We start from the raw sequence: 17,592 nt of genomic DNA, 5'->3' as shown, positions 1-17,592 counted from the left end.
GCCCTTGTTTGGGTGTAGGGCCTGATCAGAGCCTGGAGGTACTGAGGTGCCGTTCCCCTCACAGCTCCGTAGGCAAGCACCATGGTCTTGTAGCGGATGCGAGCTTCAACTGGAAGCCAGTGGAGAGAGCGGAGGAGCGGGGTGACGTGAGAGAACTTGGGAAGGTTGAACACCAGACGGGCTGCGGCGTTCTGGATGAGTTGTAGGGGTTTAATGGCACAGGCAGGGAGCCCAGCCAACAGCGAGTTGCAGTAATCCAGACGGGAGATGACAAATGCCTGGATTAGGACCTGCGCCGCTTCCTGTGTGAGGCAGGGTCGTACTCTGCGGATGTTGTAGAGCATGAACCTACAGGAACGGGCCACCGCCTTACTCCATACATTTTTCCTGACACCCAAAAGTACTCGTTACATTGTGAATGTTTAGCATGACATGGAACATTCTCTAGTGCACACAGTTATCAAGAGAACATCCCTGGTCACCCTTACTGCCTCTGATCTGGCGGACTCACTAAACACATGCATCGTTTGTAAATTATGTGTGTTGTGTTGGAGCGTGCACCTGGCTATCCGTAAATAAATAAAAAGTAAATGATGCTGTCTGCTTTGCTTAATATAAGGAATTTTTAAACTAGTTATACTTTTACTTTTGATGATTAAGTATATAGGCAGTTAACCCACTGTTCCCAGGCCGTCAAATAGAAAATATTTTGGCAATTACATTTACTTTTGATACTTAAGTATATTTAAAAACAAACACCTTTACTTTATATTTTTATATTAAGTTTAACAATTGGGTACTTTTTTCCACTACTGGCTACAGCCTACCCATAAATACATTGTGAAGCATTTGCAAGTACAAGGCTGGCAGGGACACTAGGCTGGCAGAGACATTATGCGCTCAGCATTTAAACAATATTTAGTTGTATTAAATCATTATAGTCTATAAATTGCACATATAGACGGTGACTTAATTAGAATTAAATATAAATTAAACAAAAAATGCCTTATTAGGCTCCCTCTACAGTGCCTGGAGAGCAGTGCAGCAACGGAGAATACCCTCTCAGCGCTTGCAGAGCCACTGGCGATACTAAACACTCTTACATGCTGACCAGGCCGGACACGACGCGTGCGTCGCAAAATACATGTAGAAATCTATGTTATTCAATTATTGCACCCACACTGCTCGCGCGCGCCAACGAGCGTCTGCGACGCCAAGGACTAAAATTGAACTCATTCCTATTTCTGACGCAGATCGCGCTGAAAGTCCTGCCTCTCCCATCTCCTCATTGGTTTATAGAAGCAGGTACCCACGTGCCATCTCCTCATTGGTTATACCCACACGGGTGACTGAAAGACGAACTGTTTTGCGGGTAGTCGTGGTAATACAATGACTATTTAGATGTGATCACTATATAAGTTTAACGATGAAAAAGCCTGGACGGAGGAGAGATGACTAGAAACGATTATGTTGGTCGTTTTATGTGTGGATTAATTGTAGGAGTAGAGGTCCTTGTGCATTTCAGGTAAAATAACAACTTAATGTTTATATCCCAGGACAAATTAGCTAGCAACAGCAAGCTAGCCAAATCGGACAAATTAACGTTAGCTAGCAAGTGCAAGCTAACTAGCTAAATTGCCATACATGTTTAATGATTTCCGACCTGTCCCCAAATTAATGTCATTGGTTCAGAGTTTGTTTTGATATTTTAACCTGCCTGTCGTGATCGCGTTTGGTGTGTGTGTGTGTGTGGTGGGGGGGGGGCAAAATAAATGTATGCACGATCAGCCGGTTTGTGTTCCGTGCCACTCTTGCCAGGCTGGGCAGGATTGTGTAGTTGTTTTTTAAATATATTTCTGTATGTAGGAAAATTAACCCAATCAAAACGGAAGGCTCCTTGAAAGAGATGATATGCCAGTGTAACAGGGTTATATTGGTGATTCCCCTTGCCACTTTATTGTTATGCCAATGGGTTTTTGGTTTGAGTTTGTCTTGCCTTCACCTACTCAACATGGCATCTTATTGGCTGGTTTGCGTTGCTTGCTTACGAGGGGGGATGTTCCAGTTAGAATCGTCCCAGTGAACAAGCACCAAACCAGCGGTAAGTTGTTGGTTGCAAAGCACTGTTGGTCAAAAACGGTTTTTATACTCCCAAGTGATTTAAATGTACAATTTATATAAATTTGTTTGTAAATGTTATTAGAACGTCACACATAAGATGCAGCGTTTTTTGGGTGCATATTTGTTATACATTTTGTTGTAGAGAATTCCAGCTAATACTAGCTAGCAACTGACTGTCTGGTGGGGAGGGTTCGTATATTTTGTACAGTGTGTGAGTGCAGAGTTGGATGGTGAACTGCATTGCATGACGTGCAATTTTGTGCTGTTTCTATCAGAGGTACATTTTTCAAAATATTATATTGTATATTGTAATTGTTGTATTATTTTGTTAACTACATTTCCCAGTGAACACGCACCAAACCAGCATGCATTGAATGGTGAGCTGTGCATTGCATGATGTGCAATTTTGTGCTGTTTCTATCAGAATAAAGCTCCATGACTGGTGCCACAAGTTGGAGCTCGTGTCGATGATTGATTGTACACAACACAAGAAGAGTACTGTTACACCAGGCCTATTGGGCGAAAGTTAATGGCCTATTGTATAGATAATATAACGAAAATTAACGAAAGTTTTATAAATACTTTGCTACAATGACAGACTTAGCTACCCATATTGTTCCTTTCTGTTCGCATGTGCACTTAGTAAGTACACCATCATGCTTTCGAGATACCTGTCTTTTCAGATTCCACAATGAATATGTAGTTGTGGACACTACATGACCGCAGTCCCTCTCTTGCGCCTTGGTCCTCCTCATCTTTGTAAGTCACCTTGATTTTTCACCTGTGTGTTTTATAATTTCTTTATGAAAATATTTAGCATACTAGATGACAGTAGCTAACGCAGAAAGAAGGCCAGCTCGCTCCACGCTCCAGTCAAATTGGACACGCTCCTCTGCTGCAGCTCCGCTCTGCTCACCTACTCTGTGTTTTGAAACCCACCTGATGGGTATTTTTGGAACGGCATATTTTTTTATTCCAGTGTGGTTACTTTTTCTACAGAATTGATTTGATATAGCGAGGTACTACAGACAAAAACATAGACATGTCAATAGGTTATGAATGAAAGATGTTGAGAAACACAGACTTCATACAAACAGGCTGATTTTCTGCTAGATCTTGTGTCAAATGAGTGACAGACAGTTATACCAATGTTTGAGTCTGAGTGAGACACAACCCATAACAGCGCAGATTTCACCATTAATAGTAAAAAATTAAAACTAAAACTATTTCAGTCAGTTTTGTCTCTCCTAACAATATCTCCTGTGAACATGATTATAGCTCCAGTTTTCCATATTCCAGCTCTTAGTTTTATTTGGTCTCATTCTTCTTTGTCTCAGGGCAAAACTCTGCAGAGAGAAGACAATGAAGGAAAGGAAGATTTAGATTTGGATCACAATGTCAATGTTGTGATGTTATTTCATCTGTAGACATTGTACCTGCAACGCCATCATAGATGAACTGTGCAGGTTGAGGGAACTTGAGGCACTCGGCTTGTTTTCTGATTGGCTCCAGCTCTGATTCATGCAGTTTGCCAGTCTTTCCTGGAAAAGGGAAAATAAAATGGCTTTTTAAACACAGCAATCGGGTAAATTCTGACAAAGATAGACACCTACAAACACCCCACTCTCACTTTACCTACACAACCACCTACTCAAAAGCACACACACACTTACCAAAGATATAGAAAGATCGGACCATTCGGATGGGCACTCCTGCTACGGTAATGGTGTTACTGAAGTGCATGACGAGACAGTCAGGGCAGGCTTGCAGGAAGTGTGCCTTGGAAATTCCATTATCCTCTATATGTAAAAAAAGAAAAAAACACTAACTCAGCATAATTTCTATTTGATAATCTGCCATTAGTTTAGGATGAATTGAAGCAGCCTGTTAACCACTTCTGGTCTGGGATAGCTACATATTTAACTACAGTATTTCACTAACACTTGAAAGGGAAAGGTACGGATCTGACTTACTTAACTGCTGTATGGTGTTCTCTACAATGGACATATTCATTATGGAGTAATTAACACAGGTGTCATCACTGAAAGATAAGAGGATATGTCCTATTAGATTCAGAGATTGCCTCATGTCTCATAACTGTCAGTGGTCCAGATGTGTTCATCAAACCTATGACAAAGCAGTAGAGTAAGGAGCCACTCACATCATGTTTCCCTGTTTGAAAAGCACACTCTTGTCGCTTGATGTTGCTCGTAGTTCCACCTTGGAACTTTTTCCCATTTTCAGTTTTTCGGCATAACCTTCATCATCTGAAAACGCTTCGATGAGAATCCATTCACCAAAGACCTGTAGGGAAACACATCACACTGGCATTCACTTTTTCAGTTGAGAACTTGCTACATAGACATGACATATTATAAGCCTGATCTAAACACATAACGGCTCATAGATTTTTATAATAACTAATACAGCATCATAACTGCCAGCTTTAAGTAAAGTGTTACCAAAGACTATATACAATATGCAAGATCAAGGTGATGGCAAGAGTCATGGGTAGTCTCGTGGTGATGCTACAGCCTCTGGCATCCATGTCTTCAGTGTCAGCATGGATATGAATCTCTCCTACTGCCCTTTGACACAACCTCTATCTTCCCCCTTCCATCCTTTCTCAGTATGCATTCAATCAAATCAGAAAATATCAATTCCCACTCCTTTAAAAAAGTATAGGTCTGACACCCACCGTGTTGAGCTTGTCGGCAGGGAGTGGTTTGACCATTTTACCACAGTCCTCCTCAGTCGGTGGCTCAGTCATCGGTGCCGCGGTCACCCTGCTCACTGCCAGCAGAGCCAGGAGAGCCACACCGTAGTAGTACACAACACACATGGTGGAAACTGGAACCTTATCGGAGCCACAGAACCACCCTCTAATATAGCTACAGCCTGTGGTTTGACTTTGTCCCGAGTGTGTTCCAGGGTGATCCGGGTTGCGTACGAAATTACACTATTCCCTATATAGAGCACCACCTTTGACCAGGGTAGTGCCTTTAAAGGGGAATAACGGCACATTTCCAAACGGTGTCTATGTTCCTAAACCCCTCTGACCTGTTGGACTGTCTGTCAAAGTGCGCACCTCTCACGCAGGGAGTGCGTCACAGGGTTACGAGGTCCCCCACATAGAACTTTGCTGAATAATGCAAATGTACGAAATATAGAAACATTCTGACACAGCAAAAACACCCCATTGTGAGACATAGCTAATACATTTTGTGATATATTTGGTCGCGGTTTCACAGTTTTACCTTTTCTGAGATCTCTGCTTATAGAGGAGACAGCAGCCAGCTCATGCAACAACACACACGAGGAGTCTCCTCATAAACACAACCCACCGGAAGGTTTCAAACTTGTCTACCTCAGACTTGAGCGCATCCCCCAACACAACACACAACTTTTACTATTGTCACAGACGCATCATCAGACCTCGGCAGTAGCCTATTTCATTTCTCTCTTTCCATGCTCTGGAAACCAAGCAGATCACGCTGTGCTCTAATGATGGCATCGTAGCCACACTAATACACTAGAATATAATTGTCGATCTGATGTTCAAAACTGTGTTCACAACTTTAATCTCCTAAATGATGTCGCTGGTGTATTTTGTTAGAATTTTCGAATATATTGCGCATTAGGCTAAGGTTTTTACCTGGCGCGAGTCCACCCTGGCTCGAGTCCAATGCGCGAAGCAACACACAACCAGCTCGAGAACTGTATACCGAAGCAAAGTTTCACCAATATTTTATAAGAAATTATAAACTCGGTGGTTCGAGCCCTGAATGCTGATTGGCTGACATCCGTGGTATATGAGACCGTATACCACGGTTATGACAACATTTATTTTTACTGTTCTAATTACGTTGGAAACCAGTCGCTTGTGTCGTCCTTAGCAGTGGTATATTGGCCATATAACACACCTCCTCGGGCCTTATTGCTTAATTATAAACTGTGTGGTTTGAGCCCTGAATTCTGATTGGCTGGCAGCTGTCGTATAAAAGATCGTATACCACGGTATGACAATCATGACTATCATTTTTATTTCTCAACTCTCAGTATTCAGCTTAATAGCAACTATTTTGAGATATGGCGCGGCATGCGTGATATATATGCGCACCGACCATTGCGAGGGCATAGGCCTATAGGTTTCATGGGTAGGAAGGAGCCTACAACTGCCACGTTTATTTTTTAGGACGTTACATTTACCCTTGGATGAATACATGGCTACTAGCAGTGGGTAGTAGATTTTGAGTTAGCGATCTAGTTCATGTTTAACCCCAAATTAATTAGCCTAGTTAGTGCACATAAAGATGTATGTAATTCATCTCTATTGAAAAAACAATCATGGTGCGGGATGGGGTGAGTTGGCGGCCACAGGAGGTTGGTGGCACCTTTAATTAAAGAGAACAGGCTCGTGGTAATGACTGGAGCGGAATCAGTGGAATGGTATCAACCACATGGTTTCCATGTGTTTGATGCCATTCCATTTGCGCCGCGCCGGCCATTATTATTATGAGCCGTTCTCCCCTCAGCAGCCTCCACTGTTGGTGGCACACGCAGTAATCTGGGCTGGTGTGGATAAAATGCCAAGGCCGAATTCTTGTCCCAGTCTGCCCCTACTGTGACAGAATGTTGATATTCTTCATAGATTTCCTTATTCCACAAAGTTCTATCTAGCGCTGTAGTGAGTGAGGGGCTGGATAACTCAACACGGTGGGTGTCTGTCTGTCTGTCTGTCTGTCTGTCTGTCTGTCTGTCTGTCTGTCTGTCTGTCTGTCTGTCTGTCTGTCTGTCTGGCTGGCTGGCTGGCTGGCTGGAAGCACAAACTTTTTATTAGAGTCCAAATGATTTTATTAATGCAACCATTTCATCATCAGTAGCCATATTACTGTGAACCATGTTATATATTGAGATTCAGCAATGCGCAAGCTCTCTTTTATCTCAGCACAAATTCTGCAGAGAGAAGAGAGGAGATGTTAGTGAAAACTTTAACAAGGTTCTAAACACACAAGGACTCAGCCAATAGAGATCTATTCTCGTCTGTTAAATTACAACATTCTAAATCAATACTAAATGTTGCCTGGTGTCCCTTTTGTTGAGTAGGGTAGGGTTAGGGTAAATAATGAATACTGTGCAGGCGGAGGATACTGGAGGCATTCTGCTGCTTTCCAGAAATGCTTCAGCTCTGTCTCCTGGGCTTCCCTGGAAAGAGGAAAATAAACTAGTTGATTCCATGACTTGATTGACTTGGGTTCCTGGTTTTCAAAAGCTTCTGGGTAAATGTTTGGGTAATATTTGGCCATTCGAGACGTCTCAATAGCACATGTGCGCACACACACCTACCAAAGATATAGAGAGATCAGATATGCACTCCGGCCATGGTGCTCCTGCTGTGCATGGCGAGACAGAGGATAGGTTTGCAGTAAATGTCCCGCGGAAGTCACATTAGTCTCTATGTAAGAAAACTACACAGCAACTCTCGGAGTAATTTAACAGCCTATTTTCTATCTGAAATCTGGTATAGGATGTTGACAGAGGAGTTTTCCCATCATTGTCAAAGGAAATGAGATGATCATTAGCTAGCTTACACTTTTTAATAGGCTTATCTGAGAGCTGTATGTCTCTTCACGTAGCCACTGTGTCTAACAATACATCACACAAGGGTTTGGAAACAAAGCTATAGAGAGTTACTATAAACTTACATCAGGTCTTCCTGGAGGAGACGGACTATCTTGTTGTGGGAACTGGGAAAGAATTCAATCCAGGAGCTGTTGGTCTTTCCCAGTATCGCATTGAACATCTCATGGTCCAGGAAACCCTTGATGAAGACCCACTTCCCGAAGATCTGTGGTGAAATGTATTGGTCTGTCATTAAATTTCATACATTTCTATTTGTGTGGTGAGCATAGTGCCTGAGGGCAGAGGTTGTATTCTGCCTATAAACACGGGTCTATAAGTTGGAGTCAAATGCCTTTTAAACTCCTTTTAGATTCAGCTTACAAATTGGAAATCATCACTATTTCTAACATACCACAACACCACTATGGCTTAGGCCCACATTATAGATATACAGTTGAAGTCAGAAGTTAACATACACTGAGGTTGGAGTCATTAAAACTCAATTGTTTACAGACAGATTATTTCACTAATAATTCACTGTATCACAATTCCATTGGGTCAGAAGTTTACATACACTAAGTTGACTGTGCCTTTGAACATCTTGGAAAATTCCGAAAAGGATTTCATGGCTTCAGAAGTTTCCGATAGGCTAATTGACATCATTTGAGTCAATTGGAGGTGTACCTGTGGATGTATTTTAAGACGTACCTTCAAACTCAGTGCCTCTTTGCTTGACATCATGGGAAAATCAAAAGAAATCAGCCAAGACCTCAGAAAAAAATAGGACCATGTACTATGGGACCACGCAGCCGTCATACCGCTCAGGAAGGAGACTCGTTTTGTCTCCTAGAGATGAATGTACTTTGGTGCGAAAAATGCAAATCAATCCCAGAACAACAGCAAAGGACATTGTGAAGATGCTGAAAAGGTATCTATATCCACAGTAAAACGAGTCCTATATCGACACAACCGGAAAGGCTGCTCAGCAAGGAAGAAGCCACTGCTCAAAAACCGCCATCAAAAAGCCAGACTACGGTTTGCAACTGCACATGGGGACAAAGATCGTACTTTTTGGAGAAATGTCCTCTGGTCTGATGAAACACAAATAGAACTGTTTGCCCATAACAACCATTGTTATGTTTGGAGGAAAAAGGGGGAAGCTTGCAAGCCGAAGAACACCATCCCAACTGCGAAGCATAGGGGTGGCAGCATCCTGTTGTGGGTGTGCTTTGCTGCAGGAGGGACTGGTGCACTTCACAAAATTGATGGCATCATGAGGAAGGAAAATTATGTGGATATATTGAAGCAATATCTCAAGACATCAGTCAGGTAGTTAAAGCCTGGTCGCAAATGGGTCTTCCAAATGAACAATGACCCCAAGCATACTTCCCAAGTTGTGGCAAAATGGCTTAAGGACACATCTTAGGGCTAGGGGGCAGTGTTCGGAAGTTCGGAGGAATGACGTGCCCAAAGTATACTGCCTGTTACTCAGGCCCAGAAGCTAGGATATGCATATAAGCATGGGTAGCATTGGATAGAAAACACTCTGACATTTCTAAAACTGTTAAAATAATGTCTGTGAGTATAACAGAACTGATATGGCAGGAAAAAACCCAAAGAAAATCCACCTGGAAAATGTTTTTTTGAAGTCACAGTCCATTTCAATGCTTGTCTATGGGATATACAAATAAACAGCTCCCAGATTGCAGTTCCTATGGCTTCCACTAGATGTCAACAGTGTTTAGAAAGGGTTTCAGGCTTGTTGGCTTGGTGTCTCTCATTAGAAATGTAGTCTTGTTGGCGCGTGAATGAGGTGCGCCCTCTTCGTTATTTATCTTCCCTATTGAACATACTATTCTCCGTCTTAAATTTCATCATTTATTTAGATATTAGAGTACCTGAGGATTAATTAGAAACATCATTTGACTTGTTTGGACAAACTTTACTGGTAACTTTTTGGATTTGTTTGAATGCATGTTGAACGAGTGGATTACTGAATCAATCCCGTCAACTAAACTGATATTTTTGGGATATAAAGAAGGACTTTATCGAACAAAGCGACCATTTGTTGTGTAGCGGGGACCCTTGGGATTGCAAACAGAGGAAGATCTTTACAGGTAAGTGATTTATTTTATCGCTATTTATTACTTTTGTGACGCCTGTGCTGCTTAGGAAAAGTATTTTGGTGTGGGGCGCTGTCCTCAGATAAGGACAACAAAGTCAAGGTATTGGAGTGGCCATCACAAAGCCCTGACCTCAATCCCATAGAAAATTTGTTGGCAGAACTGGAAAAGTGTGTGCGAGCAAGGAGGCCTATAAACCTGTCTCACTTACACCAGCTCTGTCAGGAGGAATGGGCCAAAATCACCCAACTTACTGTGGGAAGCTTGTGGAAGGCTACCGGAAATGTTTGACCCAAGTTTGAAAGCAATGCTACCAAATACTAATTGAGTGTATGTAAACTTCTGACCCACTGGGAATGTGATGAAAGAAATAAAAGCTGAAATAAAACCTTCTCTCTACTATTATTCTGACAGTTCACATTCTTAAAATAAGGTGGTGATCCTAACTGACCTAAGACAGGGAATGTTCACTAGGAATAAATGTCAGGAATTGTGAAAAACTGAGTTTAAATGTATTTGGCTGAGATGTATGTAAACTTCCGACTTCAACTGTAGGTGATGTACTCACAGTATGCTGGTCTTCCGGTGCGAGCGGTTTGACCAGATGTCCACCATCCTCTGGGGCCTGTGCTGCTGTTCCCACAGACAACAGAGCAAGGACCAGGGCCACGTAGAGGACACACATTGTGTAAATCAAGATAAACTGAGCCTGCAGAGAAGTAAGTCTTAGCAAGAAGGAAGCGTTGGTTGTCAATGAGCTGAATCACCTTCAATGTATACTGAGGGAAGACTGGTGTGTTTCAAGAGAATGTTTCTCCCCATGTTACGCAATACCGAAGTTACCCAAATCAGCCTGTGGGGTCAAGGCTCCTACTGATCCCCAAGGTCAATTTACATGTGGTTGAACTCTAGGGTGCAGTGACACCATGATTAAACCATTGGACCTCTACAACTATCAATTATTTATTGTTTGTTTGGTTTGGTTAGGGGCTCTATAGGGCAACACCCCAAGAGACATGTTTTGACGGTGAACTATAAACCAAACATTGACTTACTCTTATTGCTTTTAGTATCAAATGTAAATTAGACATCTGCACACTGAAGACAATATTTTATTTTATTTCGTTAGATAACATTTTCTGAAATTGGCCATAATTACACAATCATTGAGCTTTGGCTATACAACAAGGTGCAAAGGGATACATTTCACAGATAGACAGAGACGGATTCTGCTGAAATATCCAAATGTACAGGACAAACATTCCTCCTTTAGTGTGGAGGGACTTCTTCGTTGTGTCCAAAATTCCCAACTTCCCGTAACCCCTATACCACAGCCCTAAGTGTAGGTATGTGCAATGGATTGTAAGGGTGAATGGAAAACTTTGTCATAGAGGAAGGTGAGAAAGGGCCTAGCACCATTGACAACGGCAGCCACAACCTCTGGCTTGCCAAGAATGGGGTGAGAGGAGGAGGCCATTGTAGTTATGGGACGTAGCCATGCGATAGAAGGGGGTGAGAGGTGGGAGGCCATCGTAGAGTATTGGGACATAGCCATGGGACAGACGGGGTTGAGAGGGGGGAGGCCATCGTAGAATATTGGGACGTAGCCCAACATCACACTGTTATCAGTGGGAAGAGAGTCAATAGCAGGGCACTTATGAACGATGTCACACTCGTGCTGCCTCCTGTTGCTCCATTCAAGCAAGAGCATGGCCAGTTCTCCAGTCCCTCTCTGTCTATGTCTCTGTGTCTGTCCAAGCCCTTCCTCTGGCCTCCCCTCTCTTCTCTCCCCCTCTCGCGGAGCTCCTGCCGTCCAGTAGGGGGAGGCAGAGAGAGCGATAGGTCGTCTAGGACAGGTGCGGAGGGGTGAGGGCAGTCCAACCAATCGGTGGCCAGGGATCGGGGATATCCTGCCTCCGGGGCAGAGCGTGGGTAGGGGAACTTCCAATAGGAATCTCCTTTGAAGAGATAGACGGAGCCTGAGGAAGTGGTATAGGAGGGGGCTTAATGTCTGTTGATATAAACAGATTCACACATGTATTGTACATTACGTGTGGTGTCTCTCACACATATAATCTTTCATAGTGTCACTCTCATAGAATCTCAGTCTGTTCTCCTCGTTCATCTCTCACTCACTTTCTCTCTCATACACCATCTCTTTCTCCCTCGATTTCTTCCTCGCACACTCACCGTCTCTCTCAGTGGTAATCCCATTCACTCCTCCTCTGATAAGGTCAGCCCAGGTGCTACTCTCCTCTTCCTCTCCTCCTCCTGCTTCCCCCTCTCCAATCTCCCCCCACACGGGTCCTTCTTTTGGATCCCACATCAGGCCCTGCTCCACCTCTTCTTCCTCTCCTCCCCCCTTTCCTTCTGTCTCTCCCCATTTCCTCAGAGCTGAGAGGGGGCGGGGGTAGCCCTCCTGGAGAGAGAGGTCATTGAACAGCCAAAACTGGGACTCTACAAAACAAAATGGAAAGAGGCAATGAACAGTGTCCTCAAGGTTGTGTCTGGTTTATAATTGATTCACATAGAGTATATGATGAGAAACTAGAATCAAGAGCATAGTTTAGTCCGTCGAACAGCACTAATTCTCCTCTGTTGTTAAAGGTCCAATGCAGTGTTTTTTTTCTTCTCAATATCAAATCATTTCTGGGTAACAATTACTGTGATTGTTTTAAATTAAAATGGGATTCATAGCAAAAAGCAATTTCTCAAGCAAGAATTTTGCTTCGACTGTCTGGTAGAGGGGAGGGTAAAACTGAAAATGGGGTCTTTATTGGTAGAGAGGTTTGGAACTGTCTTTCTTATTGGTCTAATTTACCACATGAAGATGTCACCAGGCAAGCCAAAACTCCATCCCATCAAAACAGGCAGACATTTCAGGTGTTTTTTTCAAACAGCTCTTACTATGAAAATGGTCTTATTATAGTTTTCACAATTTAACAGCATTTTCCAACATCGTAGTGTGTGGGGTGACTGGAGTCAGAGGTTACCTACCAGTGATGAATATGATGGCATGGTCTGAGTGTCTCTCCAACACAGCCTGCAGGGGGGGCAGGTTAGGGGGCAGACCCCCCCACAGCCTCCTCACCGAGGCCCCTCGGCCCGACACCAGCCCCCCAGTACTGACCCTCCAAATACTCAGCCCTGCCAGAGAGGGGGGCGGGGGGGAATAGAGAGGAATAAGGCAGGATAGTCAGGGGAGTATTGGGAGAAGGACAGATACAGATAAAGAGATGTGAGGTGAAGCGAGACAGAGAGGAATTCAATACAAAGTCCTGCAGTTGTGGGTACATCCACCAGGGGGCGATCATACCCGTAGTTTAAAACCGGAGGCTAGGGGAAATAGTCCAACCAATAGGGAGACTACCTACACCACACTCACCTTTAAAGAAGAATGTCTCTCCCCTAATCTTAGCCACTGCATCAAAGCTAGTGTTGCAGCGGTCTACAGAATGGCTGAAAGAGAAGGAGAGAGCAACAGAGAGGATGAGAGGGAAGGAGAGATGCAGAGATGGAAGAGATAGTTATTGGTTGAATGGCTGCCCCTTATCCACTTTTGTTAACCTGTCAGTACCTGTGTCTGTAGTGTGTCAGTACCTGTGTCGGTGTCGGTGTCCGTCGCGATGCTGTAGCTGAGGTTCAGGAACCAACCGAGGAACGTCTGTGACCATGAGTTGATTTCTATTACCTGTCAAAACACCTTCCTTTCAGAACTCAGTACAACAACAGGAGGACACACACCCACATGAAGTGGACAAATGATAATAAACACAAGCACACAGACTGACCATAGAGCCTGGTGATGAGCTCCAGGTCGTTGGGGCCCAGGCGGTAGTTTAGCGGGTCTCCTACGGGGCCCTGGTAGTAAGGTCTCATCACAGAGCGCCTGGCAGACGAGTGGGACAAACCCAGGGCGTGGCCCAATTCATGCACCAGCACGGTGAACAAGTCCGTTCCCTCAGAGGCTGGGGAGGGGCGATGGAGGTGAGGAGGTGTAGAGTTTCAGTTTAGGGGAATGTTAGTAGTGTCTTGTCTTGTGTACATAATATTCCAAAAATGTGTGTCAATAATATTTTCCAAATTGAACCCCTTACTATTGTAAACCTCAGGATTATTAAACAGTGGAGAGTTGACCATAAATTCTACCTAACTTACCAGAGGGCTGCACAGAACTATCACAGTAATGCAAATACTTGCTTTAAACGTTCAGATCTACAGGAAGTTCCTAGGGATAAGGGCTAGTGTTTGGTTTGGTATTGGGCTCTTGAACCCCCAGTAGCTCTCTGGGTCTTCTGGCTGTCACTCACCTGGCTGGCGGAACACCCACTCCTCCTCGGCATCTAGGTGTACACCGCCCGCTCTGGCGAGGTCAGAAGGGAAGAAGGCGTGGCCGACAGCTCCTCCTGCACCATCGAATGGGTAGCCGTCACCATGGAAACCGTGAAGGAAGTCCACCTGCAGATCCGCCCCTTCTGGGCCTCCCACCTGGCAATAGGAGAAATGGGCAGTAAGGTCAGAGGGGGGAGGAAAGAGAGTGCAAGAGGGGTAATCTTTGTATTCAACTATCACAAAAAGGAACGTCTTGGGAAAGAGACTGACCTCGTGGAACTCCAGCGGGGTTGGCTCTGCCCACACCCTCAGGGCGTAGAACACTAGAGAGCGAATCGTCTCGCGGGAGAGGGAGGAAGAGGTGGGGTATGAACGCAACCTAGGGACATTTATTTGAGAGAAAGAAAGAGAGCAAGGTAGGGAGAGAGAGAGAGAGAGAAAATGAGAGAAGCATTACTAGGGAGGATGAGAGAGCTGTTGGGATGACAATTGAGGGATAAGTTGATGAATAAGAGGGTATGTTGGAGGGATGATGAGCAGAAGTCTAAGGAACCTCCAGTTGATGTTCCTTCTTGTCCATGTTGTCACAGCCCTCTTTCTCCTCAGGCCCTGCCCCTCCTGGAGCTGATTGGCCAGTGGTTTGGGCTCCTCCCCTTTGTCTGGCAGTGAACATCGCGGGGCTCGCATCAGAGCCAGCGTCTGCTTATCTGAGAGAGAGAGAGAGGATGGATACAATCACCATAATTTCTCCAAACCCAACCCTCTTTTTTATTTTCTCACCTGCAACTCCTGTCTCCTCTAGGCCTGCAAACCTTTGCATGGCGCTAACAGCATGAGTGACAGCTGTCCAGGCTTGTAGCTGTCCAGTGGAGGAGTCCGAGGGGGGGAGGTAGCCATACCTCGTCAGCCAATCCTGGGACAAGACACCGAAATATTGCATTGTGATAATGTGACAACGTCATGAGCAGCAGAGGTGGTGGTTTTGAGTGGGTAAAGAGAAATCACAGGTTAAGTGGAAATCAGATAAGTAAAAAGCAGGGGTTGACTCGACAGCTCTTCAATGTGTCTACATAAAGCGTCTAACTCAATAGACCAATCCTGTGAAGGTCCATGACCAGATGCACGTGAGCCCAGTTAAGCTTGCTCATCAAGGCAGCTCTAAATGAGTCAAAACCAGATTGAGGCACGTGATGTATTACCTTTGCTAGTGGATTGGTATTCCCTATTTTCTCTATTCACTTTGACTATTTTCACTAGGCCATCGTAAATAACAACTTGCTGAAATAAATAATGAATTCTGCATGAATAATAAAAACGTCCTTGTTAAAGACCTATACGCCTCTGCATTGTCCCTCACCACCAGTCCAGTGGTCTCGTCGTCCGTGGGGGTAACAGGAGCAGAGCATGTGGAAGCTGTTGTGTCCGTTGGGGCAACTGCTGAGCCTTGGACCCCGGCCACGGACACGGTTTGCATGCGCTCGCACACGTACAGGAGGAGAAAACTCCACGCCGCTGCCTTCATCCTGCTGGCGTTCACATGTTCCAATCAAACTCGGGGAAACAAAGTTGGAGTGAACATTTATCGCCTCCGGTCAGTTCAGCCATGCAACTGGTCAAGGTCTATGAGGTGTCATCCATCCTTTATGGTCGGGTTGACGGTGAAGAGTGAAGGTAAGCCGTGACAGGACCTCTCAGAACTTTTTGCCACTGCTGAAACCAGTCAAACGCTCTGGGAATGGGAGGGAGAAACCACCGGTTTACATTGTTGGTTTTATGCTATTGTAATGCAGAGATACAATATTATATTCATACCTGACAATAATGATGAATGAAAATGTCATGTAAAATGTCATGTAAAATGACATGTAGGCATGTTCAATAGGAGACGAACCAAGAAATATCTAATCAGGAGATTGAAGAACATTTGCATAAAGTAAATAAGGGAGGATATGGAAGGGTGTGTACAATAAGATTTCATTTCAAAGAGGGAAAGTGTGTGTGGGATGGAGGTGGGAGTAAGGGGGGCTGAGAAGGATGTGGTGGTTTAATTAAATTAGCTGGTGTCATTTAGTTAAAGAAGGGGGGGGCAAAAAGGGAGGGATGGAAGGATGGATGAAAGGATAGAGGGATCACGGAGGACAGTTGTAAAGTAATGGGATTAAAGTGGAATGGGGGTTCAGTCCTTTTCTCAAGGGACAGATAGAAGGAGAAAGGGGGGAAAATAAAAGACAAGTGGTGCCCCCGTCTCCCTTTCAAGGATAAAAGGAGAGAGTAAAGGGGAGACTAGGAGAGAGAGACGCTTAAGAGAGGAGGTAGGCTGCAGAAAGAAAGAAAGAAAGAAAGAAAGAAAGAAAGAAAGAAAGAAAGAAAGAAAGGGAGGGAGGGAGGGAGGGAGGTGTACAGTAAGATGGGTGAAGGGTGGCATGTGGTGGTTGAGTAATGAAAGTGCCAGCGGGTGTTAATGAAGGGATTCTTTAATTATGCTGGGTTCCAAACACGCACTCTTGTCTTGGGCCCTCTATCTGGTTCAGTGCATGTTGGCGTTCTCAAGCACTCATCACGCACAAATGGTTCTAACACCCTCTGTCAGACAATATGGCAAAGAAACACATTAGCTAAAAAGCATACTGCAAATGAAAAATATATTATGTTTAATTAGCTACTACAATGCATCTGTACACCAATACTGGAAAAAAGTGCAACATTTATTTTTACTGCATATGTAACAGTATAACTTTACACCGTCCACACACACACTCAAAAATAGTGCATACTCACACAAGTTGATTCTCATGATCGACAGTTAGACAAAAATTGATAAAAGGTGCAGTTTATCCAATGCTTACCTTACCCTTCGTCCCTGACTTCGAACTCTCTCTCTCTCGTTCTCTCCTCTCACTCACTCTGAACAGATGTGTCCCTTTCCCAACCGCTAACCCACTCACTCCGCCTTCACTCCCTCAAACACTATACCCCCCCCCCCATGTCGCTGAGCTCTCACAATAGTCTCCTCAATACTACCACTAAAATAAATCTGTGTGCGTGTGTCACTCAAACCACATATATGGCTATCAATCCTTTCCAACTCCGAATTAATTGTAATATTTATACAAAGTATATATGTATATTTATAGACAGTATATATCTGTATACTGTATGTAAACTATAACACATTTTTAAATAAAACAATTAGGCTCAGAATCGTGTTTGGCACGGCGTATAAAAATACATTTTATGTGTAACTAAAGATTCTCTCTGTGGAATTAGTGAGAGTGAGACAGCACATATGGTGTGTTTGTTCGTGTCTCTGTGTGTGTGTGTGTGTGTCCACGGTTGACTGTGTGTAGTAAGGAAGTGGGGTTAGTAAGATTTTTGATTAAATCCTCTTAACGAA

The 17,592-nt window shown here is 44.0% G+C and overlaps 2 protein-coding genes across 5 annotated transcripts; both read right to left on the bottom strand.

The window, feature by feature from the left end:
• Nucleotides 1–3,220: 3,220 nt before the first annotated feature.
• LOC118363473 (saxitoxin and tetrodotoxin-binding protein 1-like) lies at nucleotides 3,221–5,097 on the bottom strand. Its single transcript, XM_035744364.2, has 6 exons — nucleotides 4,820–5,097; nucleotides 4,283–4,425; nucleotides 4,095–4,162; nucleotides 3,795–3,920; nucleotides 3,558–3,662; nucleotides 3,221–3,467 (listed from the first exon to the last, which is right to left on the bottom strand). Exons 1-6 carry the CDS (start codon nucleotides 4,961–4,963, stop codon nucleotides 3,430–3,432), a joined length of 624 nt encoding a protein of 207 aa, XP_035600257.1. The 5' UTR covers nucleotides 4,964–5,097; the 3' UTR covers nucleotides 3,221–3,429.
• A 5,868-nt stretch (nucleotides 5,098–10,965) lies between these two features.
• On the bottom strand, nucleotides 10,966–17,134 carry LOC118363472 (matrix metalloproteinase-17-like). 4 transcript variants are annotated; one of them, XM_035744360.1, is made up of 12 exons: nucleotides 17,045–17,134; nucleotides 15,556–15,927; nucleotides 14,979–15,111; nucleotides 14,752–14,905; nucleotides 14,469–14,577; nucleotides 14,177–14,354; nucleotides 13,658–13,834; nucleotides 13,467–13,557; nucleotides 13,252–13,325; nucleotides 12,864–13,013; nucleotides 12,057–12,323; nucleotides 10,966–11,845 (listed from the first exon to the last, which is right to left on the bottom strand). In XM_035744360.1, exons 2-12 carry the CDS (start codon nucleotides 15,718–15,720, stop codon nucleotides 11,481–11,483), a joined length of 1,863 nt encoding a protein of 620 aa, XP_035600253.1. In that variant the 5' UTR covers nucleotides 15,721–15,927; nucleotides 17,045–17,134; the 3' UTR covers nucleotides 10,966–11,480. The 4 variants fall into 4 exon arrangements, with proteins under 4 accessions (XP_035600253.1, XP_035600255.1, XP_052344308.1 ...); XM_035744362.1 differs by having other exon boundaries at nucleotides 17,050–17,096; XM_052488348.1 differs by lacking the exon at nucleotides 17,045–17,134 and adding an exon at nucleotides 16,701–16,943.
• Between the last annotated feature and the right edge of the window lie 458 nt (nucleotides 17,135–17,592).

The sequence above is a fragment of the Oncorhynchus keta genome, chromosome 30 (assembly GCF_023373465.1).
Source record: "Oncorhynchus keta strain PuntledgeMale-10-30-2019 chromosome 30, Oket_V2, whole genome shotgun sequence".
Classification (NCBI taxonomy): Eukaryota; Metazoa; Chordata; class Actinopteri; order Salmoniformes; family Salmonidae; genus Oncorhynchus; species Oncorhynchus keta.
This window is presented reverse-complemented; position numbering and strand designations above follow the sequence as displayed.

Excerpts from the sequence above, each read along its gene's own strand:
- LOC118363472 (XM_035744360.1), bottom strand. The coding sequence starts at position 15,720 with ATGAAGGCAGCGGCGTGGAGTTTTCTCCTCCTGTACGTGTGCGAGCGC. Across the intron at positions 14,578-14,751 it reads AGAAGGAACATCAACTGGAG|GTTGCGTTCATACCCCACCT; the intron begins GTTCCTTAGACT and ends AAATGTCCCTAG. Across the intron at positions 13,835-14,176 it reads GTGGGTGTTCCGCCAGCCAG|CCTCTGAGGGAACGGACTTG; the intron begins GTGAGTGACAGC and ends GCCCCTCCCCAG.
- LOC118363473 (XM_035744364.2), bottom strand. The coding sequence starts at position 4,963 with ATGTGTGTTGTGTACTACTACGGTGTGGCTCTCCTGGCTCTGCTGGCA. Across the intron at positions 3,663-3,794 it reads CCGATCTTTCTATATCTTTG|GAAAGACTGGCAAACTGCAT; the intron begins GTAAGTGTGTGT and ends TCCCTTTTCCAG. Across the intron at positions 3,468-3,557 it reads CATCTATGATGGCGTTGCAG|AGTTTTGCCCTGAGACAAAG; the intron begins GTACAATGTCTA and ends TTCTCTCTGCAG.